The 25,605-nt window shown below is 42.0% G+C and overlaps 1 protein-coding gene across 1 annotated transcript in view; it reads left to right on the top strand.

Moving 5' to 3' along the window:
• The window catches only part of SYNE2 (spectrin repeat containing nuclear envelope protein 2), a 3,814,665-nt gene that overhangs the window by 2,406,124 nt on the left and 1,382,936 nt on the right, over window positions 1-25,605 (top strand). The window contains exon 84 of the mRNA XM_044073561.1: window positions 20,000-20,119. Coding sequence (XP_043929496.1) covers window positions 20,000-20,119 — 120 coding nt within the window. The remainder of the gene's footprint in view (window positions 1-19,999; window positions 20,120-25,605) is intronic.

The following is a 25,605-nucleotide window of genomic DNA, read 5'->3' as shown; positions in this document are numbered from 1 at the left end:
AGATGGTCTTCCAAGACAAAAATTGAGATCACAAGATGAAGCTGGTTCAAAAGGGGGAAGAATTATGCGGGAAAGCATAACATTTAGTTTCCATGGAGAATAGGGAGATTTCACAGGTGGTCTAATATGAAAAGTCCATTTGAGAAAGGCTTTGGATAACTTGTGAGACATGATATTCAATCCTTCAAATCCATGATGAAAATTAGAAATAGCAGCCAGTTGAACCTGAACTGTTGCTGCTGCAGCTCCTTTGTTAAAAATCTTAGTCAAGAACTCTAAAAGGGAGGCCATAGGGGCTTGGTAAGGATCAATATTATTTTTAGAGGCCCATATAGAATTTTTTTTTCCATTTGCTAAGATATAGCTTTATAATAGAAGATTTATGAGAAGACAAAAGGTTCTGTTTTGTCTCATTGGAAAGGCTATGGAACCTGGCTATGATGGGAACTGGAGCAGCCAAGCTGTGAGCTTCAAGGACTGCAGAGAAGAATGAAGATCCTCCAAAGATATGCGTTATAAGGTCTGAAACTGGGTCCAGAATCCAAGGATCATCCAAAAGATGAAGTCGAAGGAAGGGGAACCAAATCTGAAGAGGCCAATGAGGGGCTATTAGAATGGTGGTCCTTCCCAGGGTTTTTGCTTTCTGTAGAACCTTGGGTATCAACAAGATTGGTGGAAATGCATAGAGGAGACCCGGAGGCCAATCGTGTACGAGTGTGTCCTTCAGGGCTTCTCCCGGGGGGGGGGGTGGGTTGGGGGGATCTGGGCAAAGTAGCTTCTGCATTTTGTGTCCATGTGACTGACAAAAAGATCGCAGCAAGGCTGGCCCCACCTGTGGAATATCCTGTCTGCTATTTCTTTCTTGAGGGACCACTCATGGGGCAACAAGATTGCCCTGCTCAGTTTGTCTGCTATCACGTTGGATCTCCCCGGGATGTGCGTTGCCAACAGAAAGCGCTGGGTGGAAAAAGCCCACTGCCAAATTCTGAGAGCCTTGTGACAAAGAAGGTAAGACCTGGTTCCTCCTTGTTTGTTCAAATATTAGACCACTGACATGTTGTCTGTCTGAATCTCAATCGTACCCAGAGGAAGAGAGTCCTGAAAGTACTGCAATGCCAATAGTAATGCTCTCATCTCCAGGACATTGATATGCAGATGTGTCTCTTGATCGGTCTATGTGCCCTGGGCAGTCTTTCCCTGAAAATGCTCCCCCCACCCTGTCAGGGAAGCGTCCGTGGTCACTGCGGCCACTGGAGGGGGTAGCACAAATGGGCGTCCTATCGTGACATTAAGTGAGGTCAACCAACACTGAAGGTCCTTTTTGCAAGAATTTGTGATCATTCCTATAAGAAAAGTGCAGTCCGGGTCTGAACTGTCTGCAAACAGCTACAGTTAACTTTGAACCTAACACCACTCTTAAGTATTCAACTCCGGTACCACCTTTAACATTCCTATAAGAAAAGTGCAGTCCGGGTCTGAACTGTCTGCAAACAGCTACAGTTAACTTTGAACCTAACACCACTCTTAAGTATTCAACTCCGGTACCACCTTTAACATTCCTCTAAGAAAAGTGCAGTCCAGGTCTGAACTGTCTGCAAACAGCTACAGTTAACTTTGAACCTAACACCACTCTTAAGTATTCAACTCCGGTACCACCTTTAACATTCCTATAAGAAAAGTGCAGTCTGGGACTGAACTGTCTGCAAACAGCTACAGTTAACTTTGAACCTAACACCACTCTTAAGTATTCAACTCCGGTACCACCTTTAACATTCCTATAAGAAAAGTGCAGTCCGGGTCTGAACTGTCTGCAAGCAGCTACAGTTAACTTTGAACCTAACACCACTCTTAAGTATTCAACTCCGGTACCACCTTTAACATTCCTATAAGAAAAGTGCAGTCTGGGTCTGAACTGTCTGCAAACAGCTACAGTTAACTTTGAGTATGTGTCTAACTGTTTGAGCCAATCTTCATTTTCCCCTGGAGAGCACTGTGCTTTGGCTGTAAGCAGCCCCCCCCCCCACCACCACCACACACACACACACATCTTCCACTTTCTCTTATTCCCTTCTGTTAGCAAATAGTATCAAAAACTGATCAATACTGTGTGTTTGTTTATTTAAACTATACCACAGTAGCCTACTGATACAAGGTTATCCTGGTTTTCCACCTGAGAAATTAAGACAAGACTTACAGTTTCAGAGCAGTCCTTGGTCAATTGTGATTGTTCTTAACACATACTTGTCTTGCTTTGGCTCATTAGCAGCAGTACAAAGAACTGCCTGCTCACACCCTTGTTCTCCCCTCCCCTTCCCTGTTTATTACCTTAAGACAATCCCAGAGTTAATAAATATTACCTGTGGCAGGCACCATTTGTAAAACTACAATCCACTCTGCTACAGGCCCCATGAAGGCTCAGTGTCTCTCCAGTAAGTGTTTTACAACTGTAAATGCCTATTTATGTTGAATTGTATTAGACATTTTACAGCTGTATATGTTTATGTTGAATTTCAAGCCTGTACTCCAATCTGCTTACTTACACTATCAGACTATTTACCCCACTCATAGGACCAAAACTGGGACTGGGTTAGCCCCGCTCCGCTTCGCCCTCGCTTCGCTCCCCTCCCTGCCCCCTTATCCCACCCGCCCCCACTGTGTCTACATTTATAGCCACTAGGCCACACCCCTACTTCCTCTCCAACCTACACAACTTCCTCTCCAATTTCCTCCCCCCCACCACTTTACTGTTTAACCACTACTATTCCTCTGAAGCACATTGACCCCACCCATTGATGACATATAACATGTCTATAAATAATTATAAACTCCTTCCTCTTATCTTACCACTCTTAATTCTGCCATACTTTCTTACTAGCTATGAAAATCTCACATTCAGAGGTTTCTCTTATCCAAAATGCCAAACCAAGACCCCCTACCTCCACTGATCATGGAACTTGCCCACTACTACACTACCCCAAAAATTAGAAATTCCAACCACTTGCTTCTAAAAAAACCACTCCAATCAACACCAAAATCCAAATGTGAACTAAAACTACTATTCAAAGTTATTAGACTACTAGCGTATCTAAGAAAAAACATAACCAAAGATGGAGACATCCATCCTAATCCAGGCCCAACCTTAACTCAAAATCCTACCAGCCCACCACTCTCCCACCGACTGGTCAACTCCCTCCTAATATGCCACTTAAACATTAGAAGCCTAAACAATAAGATACATAGCCTGCATGCTGTACTAGCCACATACCTCCCCAACATAATGTGTCTATCTGAAACATGGCTCCGGCCATCAACCAAAGACAATGAGATCCTGCCTCCTGGTTACAATATACTTAGGGCAGATAGAGTAAAGAAAAGAGGAGGTGGAATAGCCATCTTATATAATAGCACACTTAACATCATAACTAACCCTATACAACCACCCCAGGTCTCTAACGCTGAAATACTAGCTCTAAAAATTCTACTAAATAATCATAAGGGCATTAATCTAATTGTCACCTATATTCCCCCTGGGAACAATGTAGAAACACTAGAGGTCATTCTACATTGGATAGCCAACAACTACCCTCAAGAAACCATTGTCCTGGGCGATGTTAATATTGACTGGAACCAATGCACAGCACAGTCCAACCCCATCCCTGTTAACCTACATGGATTGTCTCGGATAATATCATCTACCACACGTACAGGTAACAATAACCAAAAAGAGAGTATACTAGACTGGATACTCACCAACAGTCATCCCCAGAACTATATGTCTGAACTCTCCTAATGATCTTAGTGATCACCTGCTCACATACATCATGAAAGACAAAATTAATTGTACAAGCTTACCTATTTATAGGTCTATCAGATCCAAGAAAAACTTTGACCCAACTAAATTTCAACTTGAACTCAAATCATGTAACTGGACAAAACTAAAGTTCCTTCCCTTGATGAGGCAGTGTCATCATTTAACAATTCATTCCTTACTATACTTGACTCGCATGCCCCTAAACGCTCAATAAGAATTAAAACTCAACTAGCACCCTGGCTAACAACAGACACCAAAACCAAAATAACAACTAGAGACAATGCGTGGGATAAATGGCGCACTACCAAACTACCCCTAGATCGTATCAAATTCCAACAACTTAGAAATGAGACTAAAAAAGCCATCATACTAGATAAGAAAAATTACTTCTGCAATCTGCAACATAAACATCAGAATAACCCTCAAAAGTACTGGGCAGGCATAAATAAACTTCTCCAACCAGGCAAATCCACTACTCCGACCCCAGGAACATTATATGACAAGAGCCAAGAAGATATAGCCAATTCATTCAATACTTTCTTCACAGAAACCATCCAGTCATTAGCTAACCAACTTTCTCCTCCCCACACTTCTATAAACACTATACCTGACTCACCACTGTCTTTTAACTTCCAGCCAGTGTCCACATCCTTTATCAGATCCCTTTTGAAAAAAACTGTAGCCAACCACCCTTTCAGCCGATCTTCTGCCGGCTGAATACCTGCAAATTGCTGCAGATGTCGTAGCCTACCCTATCACAATCCTAATTAACAGAACCATAACTGAGGCCTCAATCCCCTCAATTTGGAAAATATCCTATGTTATTCCACTCCACAAAGGAGGTTCATCCACAGAACTATCCAACTATAGACCTATAGCCATACTATCACCACTTGCCAAAATTATGGAAAAGTGCATGCACAACCAACTAATGCTCTATCTAACCCAAAATAAACTACTCACAGACTCTCAACATGGATTCAGACCCCATCATAGTACAACCACTGCCCTCCTCTCTTTTACTGAAAACATTAATCTTAACCAGAATAATAAAAAATATCCTCCGCTCTCTTCCTGGACCTATCGAAGCCTTCGATATGGTAAACCATCAGTTACTTCTATATACTTTAAAAACCCTGTATCTAGATACTCCAGCCCTTGACTGGTTTCAAGCTTACCTCACTGGGAGACAACAAGCAGTAATGTGGCAAAACAAGCTCTCCTGCCTACTACCAAATACCATAGGAGTTCCTCAAGGTTCCATATTAGGACCTCTCCTCTTTTCAGTCTTCATAAACGACATCCAAACAGTCATCCCTGAAGCCACCTGCATTCAATATGCAGATGACTCGACTATAATATGTTCCAATGCCTCTCTTGCAAATCTACTAACTACCACCCAACATAGCTTCACCAAAGTCGAAAACTGGCTTGCCAAACATCTCCTGATCTTAAATCCAAACAAAACCAAGTTACTTCTCTTCTACCCAACCAATAGATCTCCGACTGAAAACTTCACTATAAAATCCAATAATGGGACCATCATCTGCCCAGACACCTATACAAAGCTATTAGGAGTAAACATTGACAATAAACTCAGATTTGATATACATATCAACCAAGCCATTAAGTCAGTCAACAAGAAACTTGGGACCCTATATAGAATTAAAGCCTTCCTTACCCCGAATGCCAGGGCAGCCACAGCCCGTTCACACCTTCTCTCTACCCTACTATATGCCTCTCCTGTCCTCACTCACCTTAACAAATCTGATCTGGCCAAGCTCTCATCCTGCTATAATCACATTGCCAGGTTCGTTACAGGCCTACCCTACAGAACACACCACTGTACTAACCTGAAAAAGCTTGGATGGATAGAATTCCCACACCTTCTTCACCAGTCCCAACTCATAGAGGCCTTCAAAATCCTTAAACAACCTGAGAATACCCCAGCACTAAAAAACTTAATGACCTCCCTACTCCAATCTAAGCTGCCTTTGCTCAGCAAACAGATTCCTTGTCCAAACAACTAAATCTCTCAACCTAGGTGGTGACGCGCTATTTGCCAACACCACTGGTAAAATATGGAACTCTCTCCCAAATAACATCACGCTTGCAACTTCTGTAAGTCAATTCAAAAATAGTCTAAAACTCCACTTCAAGTCACACTGGCTATGTCCTTGCTCAAACCCAGACTAGCTCTGTGCCATTAACTAAAACATAAACAACTAGCTAAGATGATAAGTACTTTGTATACTGTGATAAAGAAATATGTATCCTGTCTAACTCTATGTCATTATACTGCCTACCGTCCTTGCTAATATGTTAATAATGTTACATTTGTAGTAATCTCAGAAATAGTAATGGCAGTCTTGTACTTGTATGTAAATAGCCTATGTTTTTGTTAAGTTCTTTCAGCTCATTTACTGTACCTAATTATCAATGTAACTCTGTTGGAGCTTTTCTCCCCGGGCCTCTGCTGAAAAAGGACATGTATCCAGTCGGACCATCCCGGTTAACAAATGTAAAATAAATAAATAATAATAAATAGTGCGAGTCATGGGAAGCTCTTGGTAAGACCATTGAGTGAGCAACAGCCATTGTAGAATCCAAATGTGTATACGAGCTAGTGGTATGGCTAGAATTGCTGCTGCCATCATGCCTAATAATTTCAGAGCCTCTGATGCTGGTGATTTGTCTTTTAATATCAGAAGGTTGACATGTTGATGAAGAAGAGAGACTCTTTCTGTTGGAAGCCTTAGTGTGGTGGTGGTGGTGTCCAACTCTGCCTCGATAAAAATGATATGCTGCGATGGCGACAAGGCAGATTTTTCTGAGTTAATTGTAATGCCCAGATGATTGCCAAGTGGACTCCCTAGCCTGAATGAGTTGATGCCTGGTGGTGGCGGTAAGGAGCCAATCGTCTAGGTATGGAAACACCTAGAATCCTAGACACCTCAGGTGAGCCATGACCACTGCCATGCATTTGGTAAAAACTCTGGTGGCTGTAGTGAGGCCAAAGGGCTGGGCTCAAAACTGGTAATGATTGACTCCCAGCCAGAAGTGCAGGTGATCCCTGGATGGTCTGGCCATTTTTATGTGGTAGTATGCATACTTGAGATCTATCGAGCCTATCCAATTGTCTTTCCCTAAGAAGGGAAGTATAGACTGAAGTGTGACCATCCAAAGCTTCTCTTTCTTTATGTATTGATTCAGTCTGCTGAGGTCCAATATGGGTCTCCACTCCCCGTCTTCTTTGGAACCAAAAAGAATCTTGAGTAAGTTCTGGATCCTGTCTGGGCTGCTGGGACTGGTTGGATGATTCTTTTTTTTAGCAATGTTTGGCCCTCTGTTGTTGCCTGTTCCCTGTAACTGGTTGAAACATCCAGGATTTTTCTTATGATTGGGGGGGGGGTGGCGAATGGAATGAAGTACCCTCTGGAAATTATACATTGTACCCAGAGGTCTTTTGTTATTTTGAGTCAGGCATCTGAGTATAGAGATAAGTGACCCCCAACTGCCTCCAGAGCAGGACAGTCGGGCCTCCTCTCAGGAGCGTTGGTAAGGTTCCCCAGAGAAATGATCTCCGTCACCCTGGTGTTGCGGACCCCCTCTGCTGCGAGAGCGGCATCTTCAATTATTGCCCCCTCCTCTGCCCCTGGAGGGGGGTTCACCACATGTGTCCTGAAAGGCTCCTTGGGCTTTTCGGAACCACATTTTTCCTCCCCTTTGACCTTTAGGGTAGGGTCGGGTAGGGGTGGAAAAATGGACCCCGATGGCAGACACATTCTTTCTGTCCTGTTCACACCTGGTTACACCTGGTTAAGGTTTCCTTCACTTTAGGCCTGAAAAGGAATGCGCCATCAAAGGCAGTGTTTACACAGGATGACTTGAAGGGCTCCACGAAGGAACACAAGCACATCCAGGAATGTCTCCTAAGAGTAACTCCTGTACCAGCTGCCCTACTCGTTCCATCAGCTGCATAAGAGATGAGGTGCATGGATGAGTTCACAATAGAATTTAGAGTAGCAAGCTGGGCAGCAACTTTGTCGGAAGCTCCTGCAGCTACTGTACCCTGAAGAGTATCACCCAGCAGCCTGCCTGCCCGTGTGGGAGTGGTTACTGACTTGAAACTGTAGTTTTATTGGCCATTTTGGGTCAATTCCAAACTCCTTCATCTTCCTCTCTTAAAACCCTCTTTTGCGCGGTTTTGCACGTTTTTGTGCATAGCGCAACAGCGGGCAGTGCTGCCTAATTGGGTTTAAACTATTCCTGGCTCCACAAAGTCTGCTCTTCACTTTTTCCCTTAGAACTGCTCTATCTCTCAATTTAAACACCATATTCTCATTCTAAGGCCCTTCACTGGTCCAATTAAGTAATCCTACAAGTTAGCACTATTAAACCATAAGCACTACTTACTCTTATACTCTCTACGATTACCCTGTCCTCTATTGGTCCGTCTTAAATTCAGTTTCCCTATATTACTCTAGCATGTCCAAAGGTCAGTCAATGGTTTCCTCTCCAGTCCAGCTGGTGAATCTGGGAATTTTGATGCAATGTTACAACTGTCTCATGTACACGGACAACCCTCTCCTCCTCCAAACAGGTTCAAATATATGTGAGAGATGCAACTATTTAGCCAAACTGGAGGCTGAGCTCTCTCATCTCAAAACTGGTGTAACCAGTCAGGAGGAGAGGGTAACTTCACACAACACAATTCCAGTATCACATAGTCCCACCACATCAGCGAACCAAACACATAAATACACAAAAACATACTCGGAGGCTCTAAATAAAAATCTACCTAAGCAACAGAGACCTCCAAAGCAGACATCCAAGCAAACGCTACCTCAAAACAAAACATGCACAACACATAGCCCACAAAGTCAGTGTGCCAAGCAGCCACAGCCCTTAAGGCTGAATAACACACCTGATACTCTTGTAATAGGTGACTCTATTGTCAGACACACTGACGTCCCGCTCACCAGGCTGAATAAAGAGAAGGTCACGGTGAGCTGCCTTTCGGGTGCTAGGATCCGCCACATAACGCAAGCACTCAGGTCATTCCAAAGCAAATACAAATATGACTCAGTCATTGCACATGCTGGTGTGAATGACCTGAGACGTACCTCCCTGAACTACATGAAAAGAGACATAGAGGAGCTCTCTGATCATGTAGCCCAGGCTGGTATGACCCTGACCTTGAGCAGCATCTTACCCTCACCTAGAATGATGCCACATTACAAAGACAAAATGATCGATTTTAACAATTGGCTAAAATTTTGGTGTCATTCAAAGGGGATCCAGTGTCTGTCAGCCTGGGATGACATGCTCGACAAGCCACGTTGCTTCGCTAGGGACGGCTTGCACCTGTCACCACTGGGCTTTCGGATATTGGCAAAGGCTCTTGCCACCCCCATAGTGCCTTTTTAGGCAAGGCTCATAAGTCAAACCCACCCCCATAGACAGCACAAGGAACAAGAAACTAAGGGTAATGCTGCTAAATGCCAGAAGTCTTAACCTCAAGATGCACGCACTCGAAGCTCTCCTCAGTATGGAGAACATTGATATCTGTACAGTGACAGAAACCTGGTTCAAGGCTCCATAGAGCACCCCAGCACTACCAGGCTATACCTCATATCATGCTTTTCGGCCCCAAAACCCAGACCGAACCACAAAAGGAGGGGGAGTTTCCATATTTATCAAGGATATCTACACCTCCAGGTTAGTGACATTGCACTAAGTATCGGAGACCATCCATGTGCAACTAACAGTGGGCAAGACTGCTTTTCAGTTTATAGCATCCTACAGACCACCCTCTCAAAGTCAGGAATCCCACTCGGCTTTCCTGAAAACATTGGAGAACATGAAGATCTCTCCGAACACCATTATATTGGGCGACTTCAACTACCCAAACATTGACTGGGAGCACTACTCAAGCCCCAGCTGCTTAGCCCAAAGGTTCCTGGAAATTATAAACTCAAATGCTATGGAACAACTAGTCACCACTCCCACAAGAGGGGACAACATACTAGACCTGATCATTACCAACATGGGGACTCTATGCTCCACACCAGAAGTATATCCCTCATTGGTAAGATCAGACCATAAATTAATTTCACTGGATGTCCACATCCCGACCCCACCCCCAGCCCAGAAAACCACAGTGAAAAACTTCTCAACAGCGAACTTCTCACTTCTGAAAACCAAAGTGGAATCCTTCAAGGCCCCAGGGCCAGTGGAAACTATGGCCCAAACTGCAGAATCCGATATAAACGCATTCTACGGACATCTCCAGGAATGCATGGATCACGCTATCCCAAACAAAACCAAGACCCAATCATCCGAAGGCAGGCATCCAGTCTGGTGGACCCCTGCCATAAATAAACTGTACAACAGAAGGAGGAAGCTACTTCATGATAGAGCAAAATCCCTAATAGGGAAGGCATCTCTGATCAGTACTAGCAAAAAATTACAATCCCTCATAAAATCCTCCAAGGCCAGCTTCGAGAGAAAAATTGCACAAGACACCAAAGACAATCATAAGGCTTTTTTCAGTTATGTTAGAAACGTGGGATGCAACTCCCAGACTTGTTCTGAGTTGATTCTAAACGACAAAAAATACACTGAACCCACAGACATCGCCAATATCCTGGCAGACAGGTTCAGTGCAAACTTCTCCACCGCCTCACCCCCAAAAGAGCAAGTATCTATCCCAGCAGAGGGCTGCCTCCCAAACATCTCTGATGCTCAGGTGAAGGCTACCCTCTCCAAAGCAAAAAACACTGCTTCCATGGGACCAGATGGCGTCCCAGGTTGCGTCCTACATGAACTCCAAGAGGAACTAATCCCTCAAATAAAACAGCTATACAATCTCAGCCTCACTACAGGATATGTGCCCACAGAATGGCGTACAGCAACAGTGGTCCCACTCCGCAAAGGTGGAGCCTCTACGGACCCTGGAAACTATCGCCCCATAAGCCTGACTACCTTAGTTTGCAAGGCTATGGAGAGGATCATCATGGAGCTCATAAACAAAGACATTGGGGACGTACAGACACCAGATCCTACCCAGTTCGGCTTTGTCAAGGGCAGATCCTGCCTTTTGAACTTGTTGACTTCTTCGAAACAGTCACCAAAGCCATAGATGAAGGGAAGATAGTCCACACAGCCTATCTGGACCTTGCAAAGGCATTTGACACAATACCCCACTCGGCCATCATAGATAAGCTATCCAGCTTAAATATAAACCCCTATGTCACAAGATGGGTTGCAAACTGGCTCAAAGACAGAACCCACAGAGTGAGAGTTACTGGAGCCATGTCAGACTCGAAACCTGTCACAAGTGGCGTCCCACAGGGTTCTGTCCTGGGACCACTCTTGTTCGGTATATACTTTTCTGAGGTACAGGCAAATGGGGGAGGACTATGGCTCACCAAGTTCTCAGATGACTGCAAACTGGGCGCCATAATCAACTCTCCAGCTGACACAAACATCCTTCAAAAAGGTCTCACAGAGACAGATAACTGGTGCCAGCACCATGGTTTAAAGCTAAATGCCAAAAAATGTATAGTCATACCCTTTGGCAAAAACAATGTTGCCCACAAATTACCACATAGGCGGAAACCCATTAAGTACAGAGAAAGTTGTTAGGGACCCAAGTTGATAGCAATCTCTCCTTTGAAAACCACATTGTCAAAGTGGTTAGAAAGACCTTCTACATAGCCCACCTCATCACGAAGGGTTTCACATCTAGATCAAGAGAGGTAATCGTGCCCCTTTATTCATCCCTCATCAGGCCCATCATAGAATACAATGCCCCTTTTGGGATGTACCTTACCCGACACCTGCAGCAATTAGGAAGACCCCAAAAGTATCTCACCAAGAGGATCAAGGGTCTCAAACAGATGCCATATGCTGCTCGGTTAAAAAAACTCCAGCTCTACTCAGTTGCATACCGCCTACTTTGAGGCAATCTATGCCTGACATACAAAGCTATGTCAAATCCAGAATTAATGGACATGCTCCACCTCAGTAAATCTAAATCCCTTAGAGCCACATGCTCGAGGGACTTGAACCTCAGCACAGAAATAAATAGAACTTGCTGGAGGGACAGGTTCATAACCCAGTGGCTCCCTTCGCCTTGGAATAGAATTCCAGTTCATGTGAGGCAGAGCACCTCACTGAATCTCTTCAAGAAGAATCTCGATAGGTGGATGGGGATCGTAGGTTTGTCCCAGGGATTACTCCCGTGTCACTATTAGACAGAGGCACAGTAAACTAAACCTTAAAAAGGGCACAGTATACTCAAATCAAGGGGTGGCGTAAGCCATACAGAATCGGGCTAGGCTTATAATTGCCTCAGGGCAGATAGCCTAGTATGAACCTATGAACCCCTTAAGGAGATCTCTTTGCAACCTAGTAAAATGGGTTAAATAGTTCAGCGAATGGAGAGCAAAGGTCGCTGAACTAAACATATGCTTCCCATATCTATCCATAATCCTGGAGTCTCTGTTAGGAGGATAGATAGACAAGGAAGTCTCAAACATTTCCTTTTTGGTGGCTGCCACCACCACCATGGCATCAACCAGAACACCTTTTGTTAAGAATGTTTTGTCAAGGGGGCAGAAATGAATTTATTAGGCCTTCTAGGGACAGGCTCCATACTATCCGGAGACTTCCACGTCCTTCGTGAGACCAGCTGCATCAGCTCATCGAAGGGCAGAGACACCCAAGACGTGGAGGGGTGAGACCCAAAAGCCTTCAGGAGAACTGACTCATCCTCAGTAGCACTTTTGGACTGCCAGTCACCCCTCTGCCAAAGGATCTCAAGTATTTCAGCGAAGGAGATATTCTCAGAGGGGGAACGTGGGGACCCCTATGACTCATCTAAGTCAGTATCTGATGTTAGAAACTCCTGTGGGGAGTCTGGATGTTTCCTCTTACACAATCTCTTCCTGGGAACCTCATCAGTGGGAGCTTCTGTTGAGGTCTCGGAAGAGCAGGGGCCACCCAATGGGGCTTCCTGAGGCTCTGAGTCTCTATGCTTGGTCAGGACGTGCGAGGCAGATGCAGATACAGGCACTTTAGTGGAGGAGGAAGGCAGACTTGAAGTCGAGGATGTCCTAGGAGGCATGACTTTGCTCATGGTATCGAAAGCACCTCTGCTCCAATGTGAGGGAGCTGACAGATCCAAAGTAACCATTGACACCTCCGGCATCAGGACAGTGGGCTCTGAGCCTGAGGTAGGAGCCGAGGTCATCCAAGCCGAGTCCCCAAGAGGCAAAGTCAGAAATGACAAGTCAGTCCAACTGTCCTCCTCGGACCCGACCAGAGAGTGTCGGCTCCTAGAGTTCTCGATAGGCACTGAGGATGTCAGAGTACATTTAGCCGAAGACACTGGAGCAGGTATCGGCTTGAGGGCTCCACTAACATCAGGTCTGCCTCCTCCGGCTCCGAAGGACCAGCATGGCACAGAGGAGGATTAGTTAGTCAGTGCAAGGGTCTTTGGCTCTGAAGCTATTTGGGTCAAAGCCGATAACATTTTTGCTAATGCCGGTGCCAATAACACCTTCTGTACCACACGATCCACAAACAGATCTGACAGACTGATAGATGATAGAGAGGAGCGTACCATAGGTGGTACCGACTGGAGAAGTGGACTCTTCGGTGTTTCGGACACCGGTTCTAAGACTGGGGACCGGCTCCAAAAGGTAAAGACTGTCGGCTCCAGTGGCAGTGGAGCAGAAATTGAAGACTTTTTTGATTTCTTTGAGTCAGATGTCTTGGAAGACTTTGAGGACTTACTGGATCCATCCTCGTCACTCAAAACTTCCTGAAACGAAGGCTTCAGCAACCTTCTATCGATATATTTCCTCTTCCTTTCCTGCAGGACCCTTGAGGAGAAGAAATGACAAATGGAACGACTGTCTTTCAAATGCAGAACCCCTAGACAGTAAACACAGTTAACGTGGCTGCCTGTAGCAGACATCTTTTGACCACACTTTGGGCACTGTTTGAAGTCAGACTTAGGGTGCTTATCTTGGTCAGCCATAATAATGTCAAAAAAAAAATGACTGTTACCACAAAAAGCTACAACAGTAATTATTCACAGAAGCCTGGAATAATTGCAGGCTAAATTACACAATAGTAAATCTCCACACCAGCCTTAAATAAAAGCAGGCTAAATCACGCACACACACAATAAAACAAGTATAAATGTGATATCACACAAGCAGACTATGCAAAAGGAAGGAGATAACTGCTAAGAAACAACAGCCTTATCTAAATTAACTAAGGTTTACTGTAAACTTCAATAGTAATAAAGAACTAAACCTTATCTAAAAATGCAGAAGGTTGGACAGACCACACAGCAAATGACTATAACTATCTAAGTGACTATAACTATCTAAGAAATTGTGACAAGGGTCACTGAATAACACACTGCAAGCTGAAAAATAAACAATAAACTTATCTAAATTATCTAAGGTTTACTGTACTAAGCCTTATCTATAAAATGCGTAAGGCTAGACAGACCACACCAAGTAGAGAAAACTACTACTAAACTAGGCCTAAAAGAGGCCAACTAGAAATGTATTAAGAACACTAAATGGGAAGGGAAAGCACACTGAAAAGCTATAAGAACCTTATCAATAATCCTATCTAACTAGTCTAAATAGCAAAAAATGTTTAATAAGATAGTAATGAAAAAACAGCTTAACTGGCTCGAGCTAAATCAGAAACTCCTATCTGTTGCAGCGGCAAACTAGATCTGGGGTAATTCCAGGTGCATCATGGGATAGGGACTTGGCCTTGAGCTATTTGAAGACCTTGAGCTTTGCAATTGGCTGTATCAGAGCAGAGGGATCGCCTCTGAACCCATCAGTAAAGAATGAACGGCGAGATTGAACAACTTCACATCACCAGTTTGGTATGGTTCTGCAAAACATATAGCAAGAAAACTGTTTTATCATTAAAACTTTTAGCAAATATTGGATCAAGGCAGTAATCCATAGTGGGGTGAAATGTTTGCAGTGTTTGTCCACTTATAGTTCCATTATACCTTGCTGGTTTCACCTTCGTGGTACAAATGAAGCTTTCTTGGGTAAACTCTGCATAGCCTTCTTCCTCACCATTGGTTAATGCTTAAATAGATGGTTCCTTTTCTTCACAGACAAAGGGGAGCTGTGATAAATGCACATTTGTATGTACATGTTCTTTTTACATTGAGGTATCAGCAGAATGCCCAATTTCCACAGCCTTTGTGCACATTGTTCTTTAAGAATGAGTAGCAGGTTTATAGAGTTATGCACTGCCTGGTGTATCAGTGATCCCACTTATTATAAAGTCAGGTAACACGCTATCATAGTTGGGGAACGGCATTCTTTCTGTTCTCGTTTTCATGTCCTTCACTACTGTGAGAATACTGAGCTGAGAAAGAAGGAAGACATCCTCTATCAGACAGATTGATGTGAAGAATGACGGAGAAGGATACTAAGTACGGACCATAAACAATAGAACAAACATGGCAGATCACTGTGCTATGCCATTTCTGGAAGTGAAAGTCACACACAAGTAGTTATAACAAATATGAAAAATCTGCTTTACACTAAAAGAAGGAAATAATGTGTATTAAAACCATCATAATTTATCTTAACAACAGTTAGCAACAGAGTAGTCACATGTTAAATGCAGATCTAAGTGCATTTTCCAGTGATGTCAACTCCATCCGCCATCCAAAAAGGAGCTGCGGTTCAGATCTAACTAGACAATGATGAAAGCCAAAACAGACAGATTTGTAACAAATGCCAGTAGACTAGGCTAGCGGTTGCATAGTGAAATTAGTGATCCCTCTTAGGTCCTTGTGGTAAGTGTATGTTGCAGAAATGTTTTGGTCTAAGCATAATTATATATATATATATGTATATATATATATATATATATATATATATATATGTCTCACCTATCTGACTCCTTCCATACCCAGAACACATCACAATATACATTCAGATGACCTTGCAAGAGGTTTCCTGCTTAACACAACATCATTACTGCAAACTACACCACAAGTTCTTTAAGGAAGAGCAACCAAACAGTGTAAAATATGAAGTATAAAGTCATGTAATTATAATGCAGTATCAAAATGACCATAATTTAGTGCCTGCACTAAAGCCATCATTCTAATTGTAACTCAGAGGTTGGAATGCACTCCTCTCCCTATATCCTACCTCTGTTTTATCAAAGGGACCTCTACTACACTACCCAGTACCTATCTTTTATTCACAGCACTGTAATATTCAACTTGGTGTTTCAGAACAACTTTAAGTGCTGTGTAAGGAGTTTGTACACATGTAATTTCTGTACTGTAGGAATCCAAGCTACAAGTCTTACTGTTCTGTATTTTATATGAAAATAAGCTGTGTAACACAGAACTTAAATTTCCAATGTAAATATCCCATCTAGGCCCAGGTCATGCCTAAAAAGGGTCAAATGGATCAGTATATTTTCCCAGTGAATAAATGTATAAATAAATAAAATAAGTGTATAACTAGCATGTGTGAAGAGTATGTTTTGTGAACTCACTAGGGAGAGTTCATTCCACCTATTAGTTTAGTCCACATGCAAATGTTACTATACCTGTTCACCTGTTCCTGTATGCTATATAAATAAGCCTTTCATGAGCAGCTTGTGTCTTCCTAGAACTGAGAACTCTCCTTTTCTTCAGACTTTCTAGACATTTAAATGGGAAATGTTAGTTCATAGGTTCATAGGTTCATACTAGGCTATCTGCCCGAGGGCATTTATAAGCCTAGCCCATAGTTTTGTGGCTTACGCCACCCCTTAGTTTGGAGAAACTATGCCCATTATTTAGCTGTGCCTCTGTCGAGCAGTGACACTGAGGTAACCCCTGGGGTGTATCTGCGATCTCCCATCCATTGGTCAAGATTCCTCTTGAACAAGGCCAGCGAGGTGCTCTGCCTCACATAAACCGGGATTTTGTTCCACAGCATAGGGAGTCTTTGGGTGATGAATCTATCCCTCCAGCACGTCCTATTAATAACCGTGTCGAGGTTTAAGTCACCCGCCCTTGTGGCTCTGAGGGATCTAGATTTTTGAGATGAAGCATATTCATCAAATCTGGGTTTGACATGGCCTTGTATGTCAGGCATAGGTCACCTCTGAGCAAGCGGCACGCAACTGAATATAACTGGAGTTCTTTCAGTCGTGCAGCATAAGACAGATTTTGAGACCCTTTATCCTTTTGGTGAGGAACTTTTGTGGCCTCTCCAGCTGCTGCAAGTGTCGGGTCAGATACATTCCGAATGGGGCATTGTACTCGATCATTGGTCTGATGAGTGATGAGTATAGGGAGACTATGACTTCCCTTGATCTAGATGTGAATCCTTCATGATAAGGTGGGCAATGTAGAAGGTCTTCCTAACTACTTTAGCAATATGAGTGTCGAATGAAAGGCTACTGTCAACCTGGGTTCCCAGGTCCCTAATAACTTCTTCTGTGTTCAGGGATTGCCACCTATATGGTAGCTAGGGGTAACCTTATTTTTCCCGAAGGGTATGACTATGCATTTCTTGGCATTTAACTTGAGGCCATGGCTCTGGCACCAGTTATCCGCTTTCTGTGAGACCCTTCTGAAGGATATCTGTGTCGGATGTGTTCTCAACTATGGCGCCCAGTTTGCAGTCATCTGCGAACTTTGTCAGCCATAACCCTCCTGTGTTTGCTTGTACTTCAGAAAAGTAGATGCCAAACAAGAGTGGGCCCAGGACTGAGCCCTGTGGGACACCACTTGTGACAGGCTTAGAGTCTGACATGGCGCCAGCAACTCTGACCCTGTGGGTTCTGTCACTCAGCCAGTTTGCAACCCATCTTGTAATGTATGGGTTTACATTTAAGTTGATGAGTTTTTCAATGATACCCGAGTGGGGTATTGTATCGAAAGCCTTCGCCAGGTCTAGGTAGGCTGTATGGACTGCCTTTTCCTCGTCAATGGCCTTGGTGACTGTTTCGAAAAAGTCAACCAAGTTTAAAAGGCATGATCTGCCTTTGACAAAGCCAAACTGGGTTGGATCCAAAGTCTGCAAATTCCCTATGTCTTTATTTATGAGATCCATTATGATCCTTTCCATGGCTTTGCAGATCAGGCTTGTCAAGCTAATGGGACGGTAATTTCCAGGGTCGGTGGAGGCACCGCCTTTGTGGAGTGGGACCACAGTCGCTGCGCCACTCCTGGGTACGATCCGGAGGTGAGACTAAGATTAAACAGCTGTCCTAACTGTGGGTTTAATTCCTCATTGAGTTCATGGAGCACACAGCCGGGGACACCATCAGGTCCCATGGATGCTGTGTTCTTTGCCTTGGAGAGAGCAGTTCTCACCTGAGCATTGGAGATGTTTGGGGGGCTACAATCATTTGGTATAGATATCTCTTCTTTAGGCGGGGAGGGTGGGGAGAAGTTTGCACTGAACCTGTCAGCCAGTATGTTGGCAATGTCTGTAGGATCAGTAATCTTCACATCATTTTGAACTAATTCTGAGCATATTTCGGAGTTTCCTCCTAGGTTTCTGACATAGCTAAAGAATGCTTTATGGTTGTCTTTAGAGTCCTTAGCTATTTTTTTCTCAAAATTAGCTTTGGATGATTTTATGAGAGCTCTTAGCTTTTTACTTATAGTGATCAGCGGTGTCTTACCTTTTAAGGATTTTGCTCTATCTTGTAGTAGCTTTCTCCTTTTATTGTAGAGTTTGTTTATGGCTGAGGTCCACCAGACTGGACGCTTGCCTTTGGTACAAAGAGTCTTTGTTTTGCTTGGGATTGCCTGATCCATGCAGCCCTGCAGGTGCTGGTAGAAGGCATTTTTAAGTTTTTAGTCTTTATGCGATGAAAGTTATTTATCGGCAACATTAAGATACATGTATAGTAGAGCAGCCTTACTTTAAATAGTGTCACAAGGTCATGTTTGAAAGTAAAGTAAATATCCTTATGATGTTATCCATTGTCTGGTTACCTGTTTAATTCATTTGAGCTTCATAGGGTGCCAGAGCTTATGCTGATTTTTGGTAGGCACAAGTCAGAAAAATGAATTCTGAATGGGGTGCTAGTCTATCACAGCATGCGTCCCCTAGTCACACACACACACACACACACACACACACACACACACACACACACACACAAATACACGTACACATAAGCAAACAAGCACACATACACTCACACACACACGCACACACACACACACACACACACACACACACACACACACACACTCATTCACAGATGACAAATACATGCACACACAAGCGCGCACGCACACACACACACATAGCAAATACACGTGCACATAAGCAAACAAACACACACACGCACACTTGCTTTGACTCACACGTGACAAATAGACACACACATGTGCACCCATGTGCAGCCTGGAGGATCACCAGTTTTACATACCTCTCAACTGTCAAGATTTTCACAGAATGTCCAGATTTTTGCCTCATACTTTTGGTCTGTTCCTCATAAATTTGCAGTTTTCTGGCAAATCATTGAGGATTGATGTCACTAAATAATACTAAATAATGACAGACATTTGAGTTTCATACTTCATATCTTTCAGAAAATACATAATAATGCAAAACCTGTTATTCTAACAACTTTCTAAGTTTATAGAACAATATTTAAAGTCTGTCCCTATTTTTGGTTTGCCAGTTTACCTACCTACAGCATGTCTTCAGGATATTGGAGGAAACTTGAATACTTGGTGAAAACCCAGGTAGACACAGGGGTTTGCAATGCAGACTCCATCCAGTAGGATCTCCTGAAGAAAACCAAACTGGGGAACTCAGCATTGCATTACAATGCAGCAAACCTAATTGCTGAATCACTGTGGTAACCATGCCCTTGTCATCAGAATTCATTTCCTTAGGCAGTGTTACTGTTTTCATTGTTTCAACCCTGAGAGAATCAAGAAGAAAATGTTTCTCTGAAGTGGTGGCATCCATTATGTCAAAACATATCTTCATGATTTTGTTCCTCTAAAACTGACAATATATTTTTGAGGTCTGATGTACTATAAAGCAAATCCAGTATGATGAATACATTATAACTGCATGAATTACATTTCCATGATGTCAGAACAATTTTCCCTGCTGCTAAAATGTCTCATCCTTCACACAGAACACAGCAGAGCATATGGATCAGTCAGATGGAACTACTGAAGACAAGGCTCCGAGCGTTTCATACAAAGGATATGACGAGCATAGCCGTGAAGATACAGGGCTTGATCTACAAGAAATGGTATGTGGTTAGGTGATTGTAATGATAAAGTGCAAGTCACTATTAAAAGGGTGTCTGTCCTCTTACACTGAAATCAGATAGTATTTAATGCTTTTGTGTTGCTCATTTTAGTAGATAACTTATCAGCAACCAAGAGTTTTGTTCTAAATGAAGATACGTAAAATTTTTTTTTTTTTAGTTTTAGTATTTTCAAATATTTCTGCATTTGGAAAATGTTTACTGTTAAAGGTCGGTGGGTATATCACTATGAAATAGATTTTAGCATTAAGGCAGCAGTACTTTAGAAATGTATGCCAAACTTTTCTGTCTTTCGGATTTATTGCTGTGTTTTGTCAGATTTTTTAATACAAATGATGGTGTGTTGCACAGCCCATTATACATTTTTTCTGTGGGGTGAGCCATGTACACAGAGGGTGACACATCAGGAGAAAGCACTGCTCAGCAGCAGTATGACACCCATGAAGTCTTGTTTTTCTCACAGACCATGAATATGAGTTGGAGCTAGTCTGGGGTGGCAAGTTTGGGCTCACTAGACCTAATGGATGAGGAGTCTCTCAAAGCCTTTCCTTCCCAGTTGTTCTTTCTTATCTTTGCCATCCACTTCTTTCTTCATATAAATGTGTTTGATTTATTCACCTCTTTACCACTTTCCTATGTTCTCCTTTCTGTCCCTTTAATGAGACCAACAAGTATCCGCCTTCTTGGATACTAGACAGCAGGTATTTACAGCCTGCTGCAAGTAATGGCTAGGCATTTGTTCCACTTGAGCCTGTGCTGCAGCCAGTCTATGTCTAGCCTCTGTCGCGCCCCTTAAAAAGCAAACTGTGGATCTGTTCCAAATGCTTTTTGACTGCGACCTGCCTCTTACACATATATTCTGACCTCTGCTTCATAAATTGGTCAGCTTTTTACTAATCTTTACCAAGTCGCTCAGCCACAGTAATGACCAGTGCAGAGCTTTTTGAAATCACATACACTGAATCTTTCCTGAGAGTGGTAGCAATACCCTGTACTATAAACAAAGGCCATGTGGATGACTTAAGGATCATTTTTCATTTCTTTATTGTGCGTGTGTGTGTGTGTGTGTGTGTGTGTGTGTGTGTGTGTGTGTGTGTGTTGTTAACGTGATATGATAAATCTGAAATACATGCAGATCTGAGTCATATAAAAGTCAACTATCTTGTATTGTATGATGAGGGAACAATAGTAAGCTGCAGTGGAAGATATTTAATGGATCACACAAACTAGACCCTATATGTACTTTTTATATATTCTTTTATGTGTTTTTTATGTTAGAATAGTGTTTCCAAATTACTTCAAAGAACTATGTTTGTTGGTGAAGTTTCTACTGAAAAGGGCTTTAGGTTTCATGAAAGATGTCTCATGGATGGCTTTGCATCTAGTTATGAAGTCATTTTTAATCATTAATCCTTTTTTCTATGTGCTACCTGTTTATTTTTATGTTTTTTTGCTGTCTAGTGAGGGTTACATTAGGACTTGTTAGTTTTGTAGTTTAGTTATGTTTTTATCAGTTCATATTTAGTTAGTTGAGCTGGTCAGAATTAAGTCCATTTTGCTGATAATCCCATTTGGATTTGATGGACCATTTTAGGTAGGCTAGGGTGTTTGGTGGTTGTGCCTGTGTTTTTTTTTTAGCAACATATAAATGCGGTGGTGCAGCGGTAGCGTTGTTGCCTCACAGCAAGTTCTCCCATTCGATTCTCGGCTGAAGTGCGGGGAGTGCCTTCTGTGTGGAGTCTGCATGTCCTCCCCGTGGTTGGGTGGGCGTTCGAAAGACATGCGTAAATGGGCGTGCCTTCGTTGAAGGTTGGACGTTGAGCTGGCACCTCGGCGTTCGTGAAAATCTACTGCCAGTCATTAGCAGACCGGAGTTCTGCTGTGGCGACCCCTAACCGGGAAAAGCCGAAAGACAACAACAACAACGTAAATATTATGGATTTGGTGGAATTTTAGTAAACTTGATAGCACACAAAGGATGAGGATAAACCAACAGTGTACAACAGCTTTCAGTAATGTAACTAGAGTGACTAAACAATAGCTATGCTCTTTACCAAATATGTGTTTTTTTTCACAGCTTTTACAAGGGGTTCACTGTTTGGATAAATATGTTTATCAGCCACACACAGACTGTAGTAGATATTTTGCCTCCAGCTTATATCATGAAACATTTAGCAACACTCTGGGAACAAAATTGATTAGCTAAAGACCCTCTCACTAGGGTTACCACCCATCCCACTTTGCGAGGGACAGTCCCTCTTTGGGCAGTTGTGTCCTGCAAAAAAATTGTAAAAATGGCAAATGTCCTGAGATTTTAGGACAAAATTATTTCCTATATTTTGTGTAATAGTTGCATAAAACAGTTATTCTGTATCTGAAACACCTAAATGTTATCAAAAATAGAATAAGCAACAACAATGCTACAAGAATAAGCTTTTATTTAGGCAACAAAGTGAAGTTCTGTCCTTTGTACTCATCATGGGTATGTTTTGGCCTGCAAAATCTGACGTTTGTACCAAAAATGTCCCACTTTGGGTGTCTGAAAAGGTGGAAACCGTACTGTCAGCATCTTAGCCCTAGTCCCACTTAGAGAGAGAAAAAATATTCACAGCATACACAAAAATTGCGTTCTGCTACAGTGACAAAACAACTTTCCCATGTCAAATCAAAGCCCTAGAAAATAAATTTAACAAAGTTATATTGTAAGAAAATCACATATGGAAACAGTTGATCAAGCAGCATTAGTGATAAATCTAAATATAGAAAAACTGAACCAACATTAAACTAACTAAAACACAAAACTTAAAAAAATCTAACAAGTATTAGATAGATGTCAATTCTCAAATGCAAAGCTTTGTAAAATATTTTAAAAAGGGATTAAAAGGTACCTTAAAAGAATAGTGAAAAACATCTGCGAGGTAGGTCATTCATAAAATCTCAAGCTAAGTATGTAAACTCTGTTCAGAACAGTAACTATACAAATTCTGTAGTTACCACATCCCACTGAAATGAACAGAGAAACTGCAATCCACACTGAAAAATGGATTACAAAAAATGGCTGAATAGGATACTTGGGATCTGGTTAATGCAATACATGAAGTATTTGTAGGAGCCCTCCCTATTCATGACTTGTAGTTTCTCCACTTATCGCAAAACTCATTCCTTTAAAATGCATTGTGTCTATTTCAGTTAGCAAAATGAAGTATATAAATTTCATGTACCACATTCCTGACCTTCAGATATTCCATATATATGAATGTCACATTCATACCTGTGTTTGTGTGCATGTAAAATGCAACACAGATGCTCTTTTATATATAAATATTCATCCTGTGACAGACTGATTTACAGGTGTAAATCTGAAATTCCAACTCAGTGTCCATGTTCCTGTCAGGAGTTTGTAAAGTAAATGATAGTACTGATGAAACAGCACATAATAAATAGAGCAAACTGTTGTCATGAAAGCAATTTTTTCAGACATTAAAATTGCACTACATTTTAACGTATATGTGATTTGAAACTGTTACTTAGATGTATATCATACAATCATGTTTAGTACATGTAATCTAAATACTGTCAGACCAAGCATTTATATTAAGGAAGCAGGAGAACAGTGAATGCAGTGACCACAAGGCTTAAATCCTAATAAGATCAGAATGCTTTACTTAGCTACTGCTTACTTGCCTTATCCTTCATGTAGGACACTCTCTGGTGTGTGTATCAGTTAGACGAGTACATTTTTGTCATGTTTCCAAATACTTCAGGCACAGAATGTGACCAAGACGATCACGCAGACTTTGTTGCACAGGAAATGGTATGTGATTAAAACATTGTAGTGACTTAAAAGTAAGGAACAGTGTGATTATAGAGGGGCAATATTCATAGAGGATTCAGCTTTTGATAAGGGCTGTTGCATGTTTCCCTTCCTTTGGCAGAGTCTTTTTAGTTTTAGTTTCTTAGTGTTGTTTATTTTTATAGGCAGTAAGCAGAGAATGTGATAAGTTAGCTTCATGGAGGATACAGCACTTATAGCATAGCTGCAGCACATGCAATAGTTGAATATACTTTTTCTGCCTGCTGAATGGATATCTGAGCTGTTGTAATTTAAAAAGAAATTTTAAAGACTTGAACTGTCATGCAAAATTTGTACTGAGCTGTTGCAATGTTTGCTTTCAGAGGTTGCTAGATGAATGCATGTTATAGAAGAGTTAAAATTTTTAACATAAAGAGGATTTTTACATAACATAATGATTCCACCAAGGGTGTCTTGAGAAATTATTTTTAGTGTTTTGATTGGTTACTTACAACTAGTACCATGCTGTAGAAGACATAGCTGGAGCAAGGAATGCCAGCAGATAACCGAAAGATGTAGCAACACAGGACCCCAGCTAGCCACTTTATTGCTCATTGATATTATGGGAATACTATGATGTGAATTCAAAAGCCATGTCTTGGGGGAAATAATTTGTAATGATGCATCATTCTGGAGACCATGTATTATCACATGGAGGGGTGTCTCACTGAATGCAGTATAATGTTTTTACTCTTTCAGTGATAATAATTTTCAATTTGTTTGCTGGCTGCTGGAGATAGATTGTATGTTGATATGAGTCCTGTTATGCTAGGATGTGTGTGTGTGTAGTTTGAATGACTGATGTTTGTTCCTGTGTGTGAGTGTGTGTGTGTGTGTGTGTGTGTGTGTGTGTGTGTGTGTGTGTGTGTGTGTGTGTGTGTGTGTTCATGTATGCTATATGTATTTATTTCAGAATGGGTGTAGTATCGCCAGTGCCTAGAGCTTTGCAGGCATACATTAGTGGAAAGATGTGTTCACATTGGTACTAAATGCATTTATAACTATGTGCAGTCAACTTATTATGTAGCTGTCCAAATATCTTCAGCCTTGTCTGCACAGAATCCTGTCCATCATGGTAGTATATTTTCATGTTCTGCTTACTGAAGTTTAGATAATTTAGCAAGTAGATGATACTAAGGATGCAGGTAAGCATTAAGTAGACAGTATAAGCTAAAGAATAATATTTAAGTAATAAGCAAATAAACTTTATTTTGTAATGTGAAATGAAAGGGCCATACTCAGGTTAATTAACAAAAGCAGTAGAGAGCACATTTTCCAACAACACTCTCAGAGCAAATATTGCATCTGTAGTGCTCTTTCCTGGCATGAAACCACACTGCTGATCACTAATCACCACCTCCCTTCTTAACCTAGCTTCCACTACTCCTTCCCATAACTTCAAGCTGTGACTGATCAGTTTTATCCCTCTGTAGTTACTGCAGCTCTACACATCACCCTTATTCTTAAAGATAGGTAACAAAATACTTTTTCTCCACTTCTCAGGCATCCTCTGACTTTCCAAAATTTCATTAAACAATCTGGTTAAAAATTCCACTGCCATTTCTCCTAAGCACCTCCATGCTTCCACTGGCATGTCATCTGGGCCAACAGCCTT

The sequence above is a fragment of the Protopterus annectens genome, chromosome 6.part0, assembly GCF_019279795.1.
Source record: "Protopterus annectens isolate FY-2018-M chromosome 6.part0, PAN1.0, whole genome shotgun sequence".
NCBI lineage: Eukaryota > Metazoa > Chordata > Ceratodontiformes > Protopteridae > Protopterus > Protopterus annectens.
The sequence above is the reverse complement of the archived record's forward strand: the minus strand, read 5'-3'. Positions and strand labels throughout refer to the sequence as shown.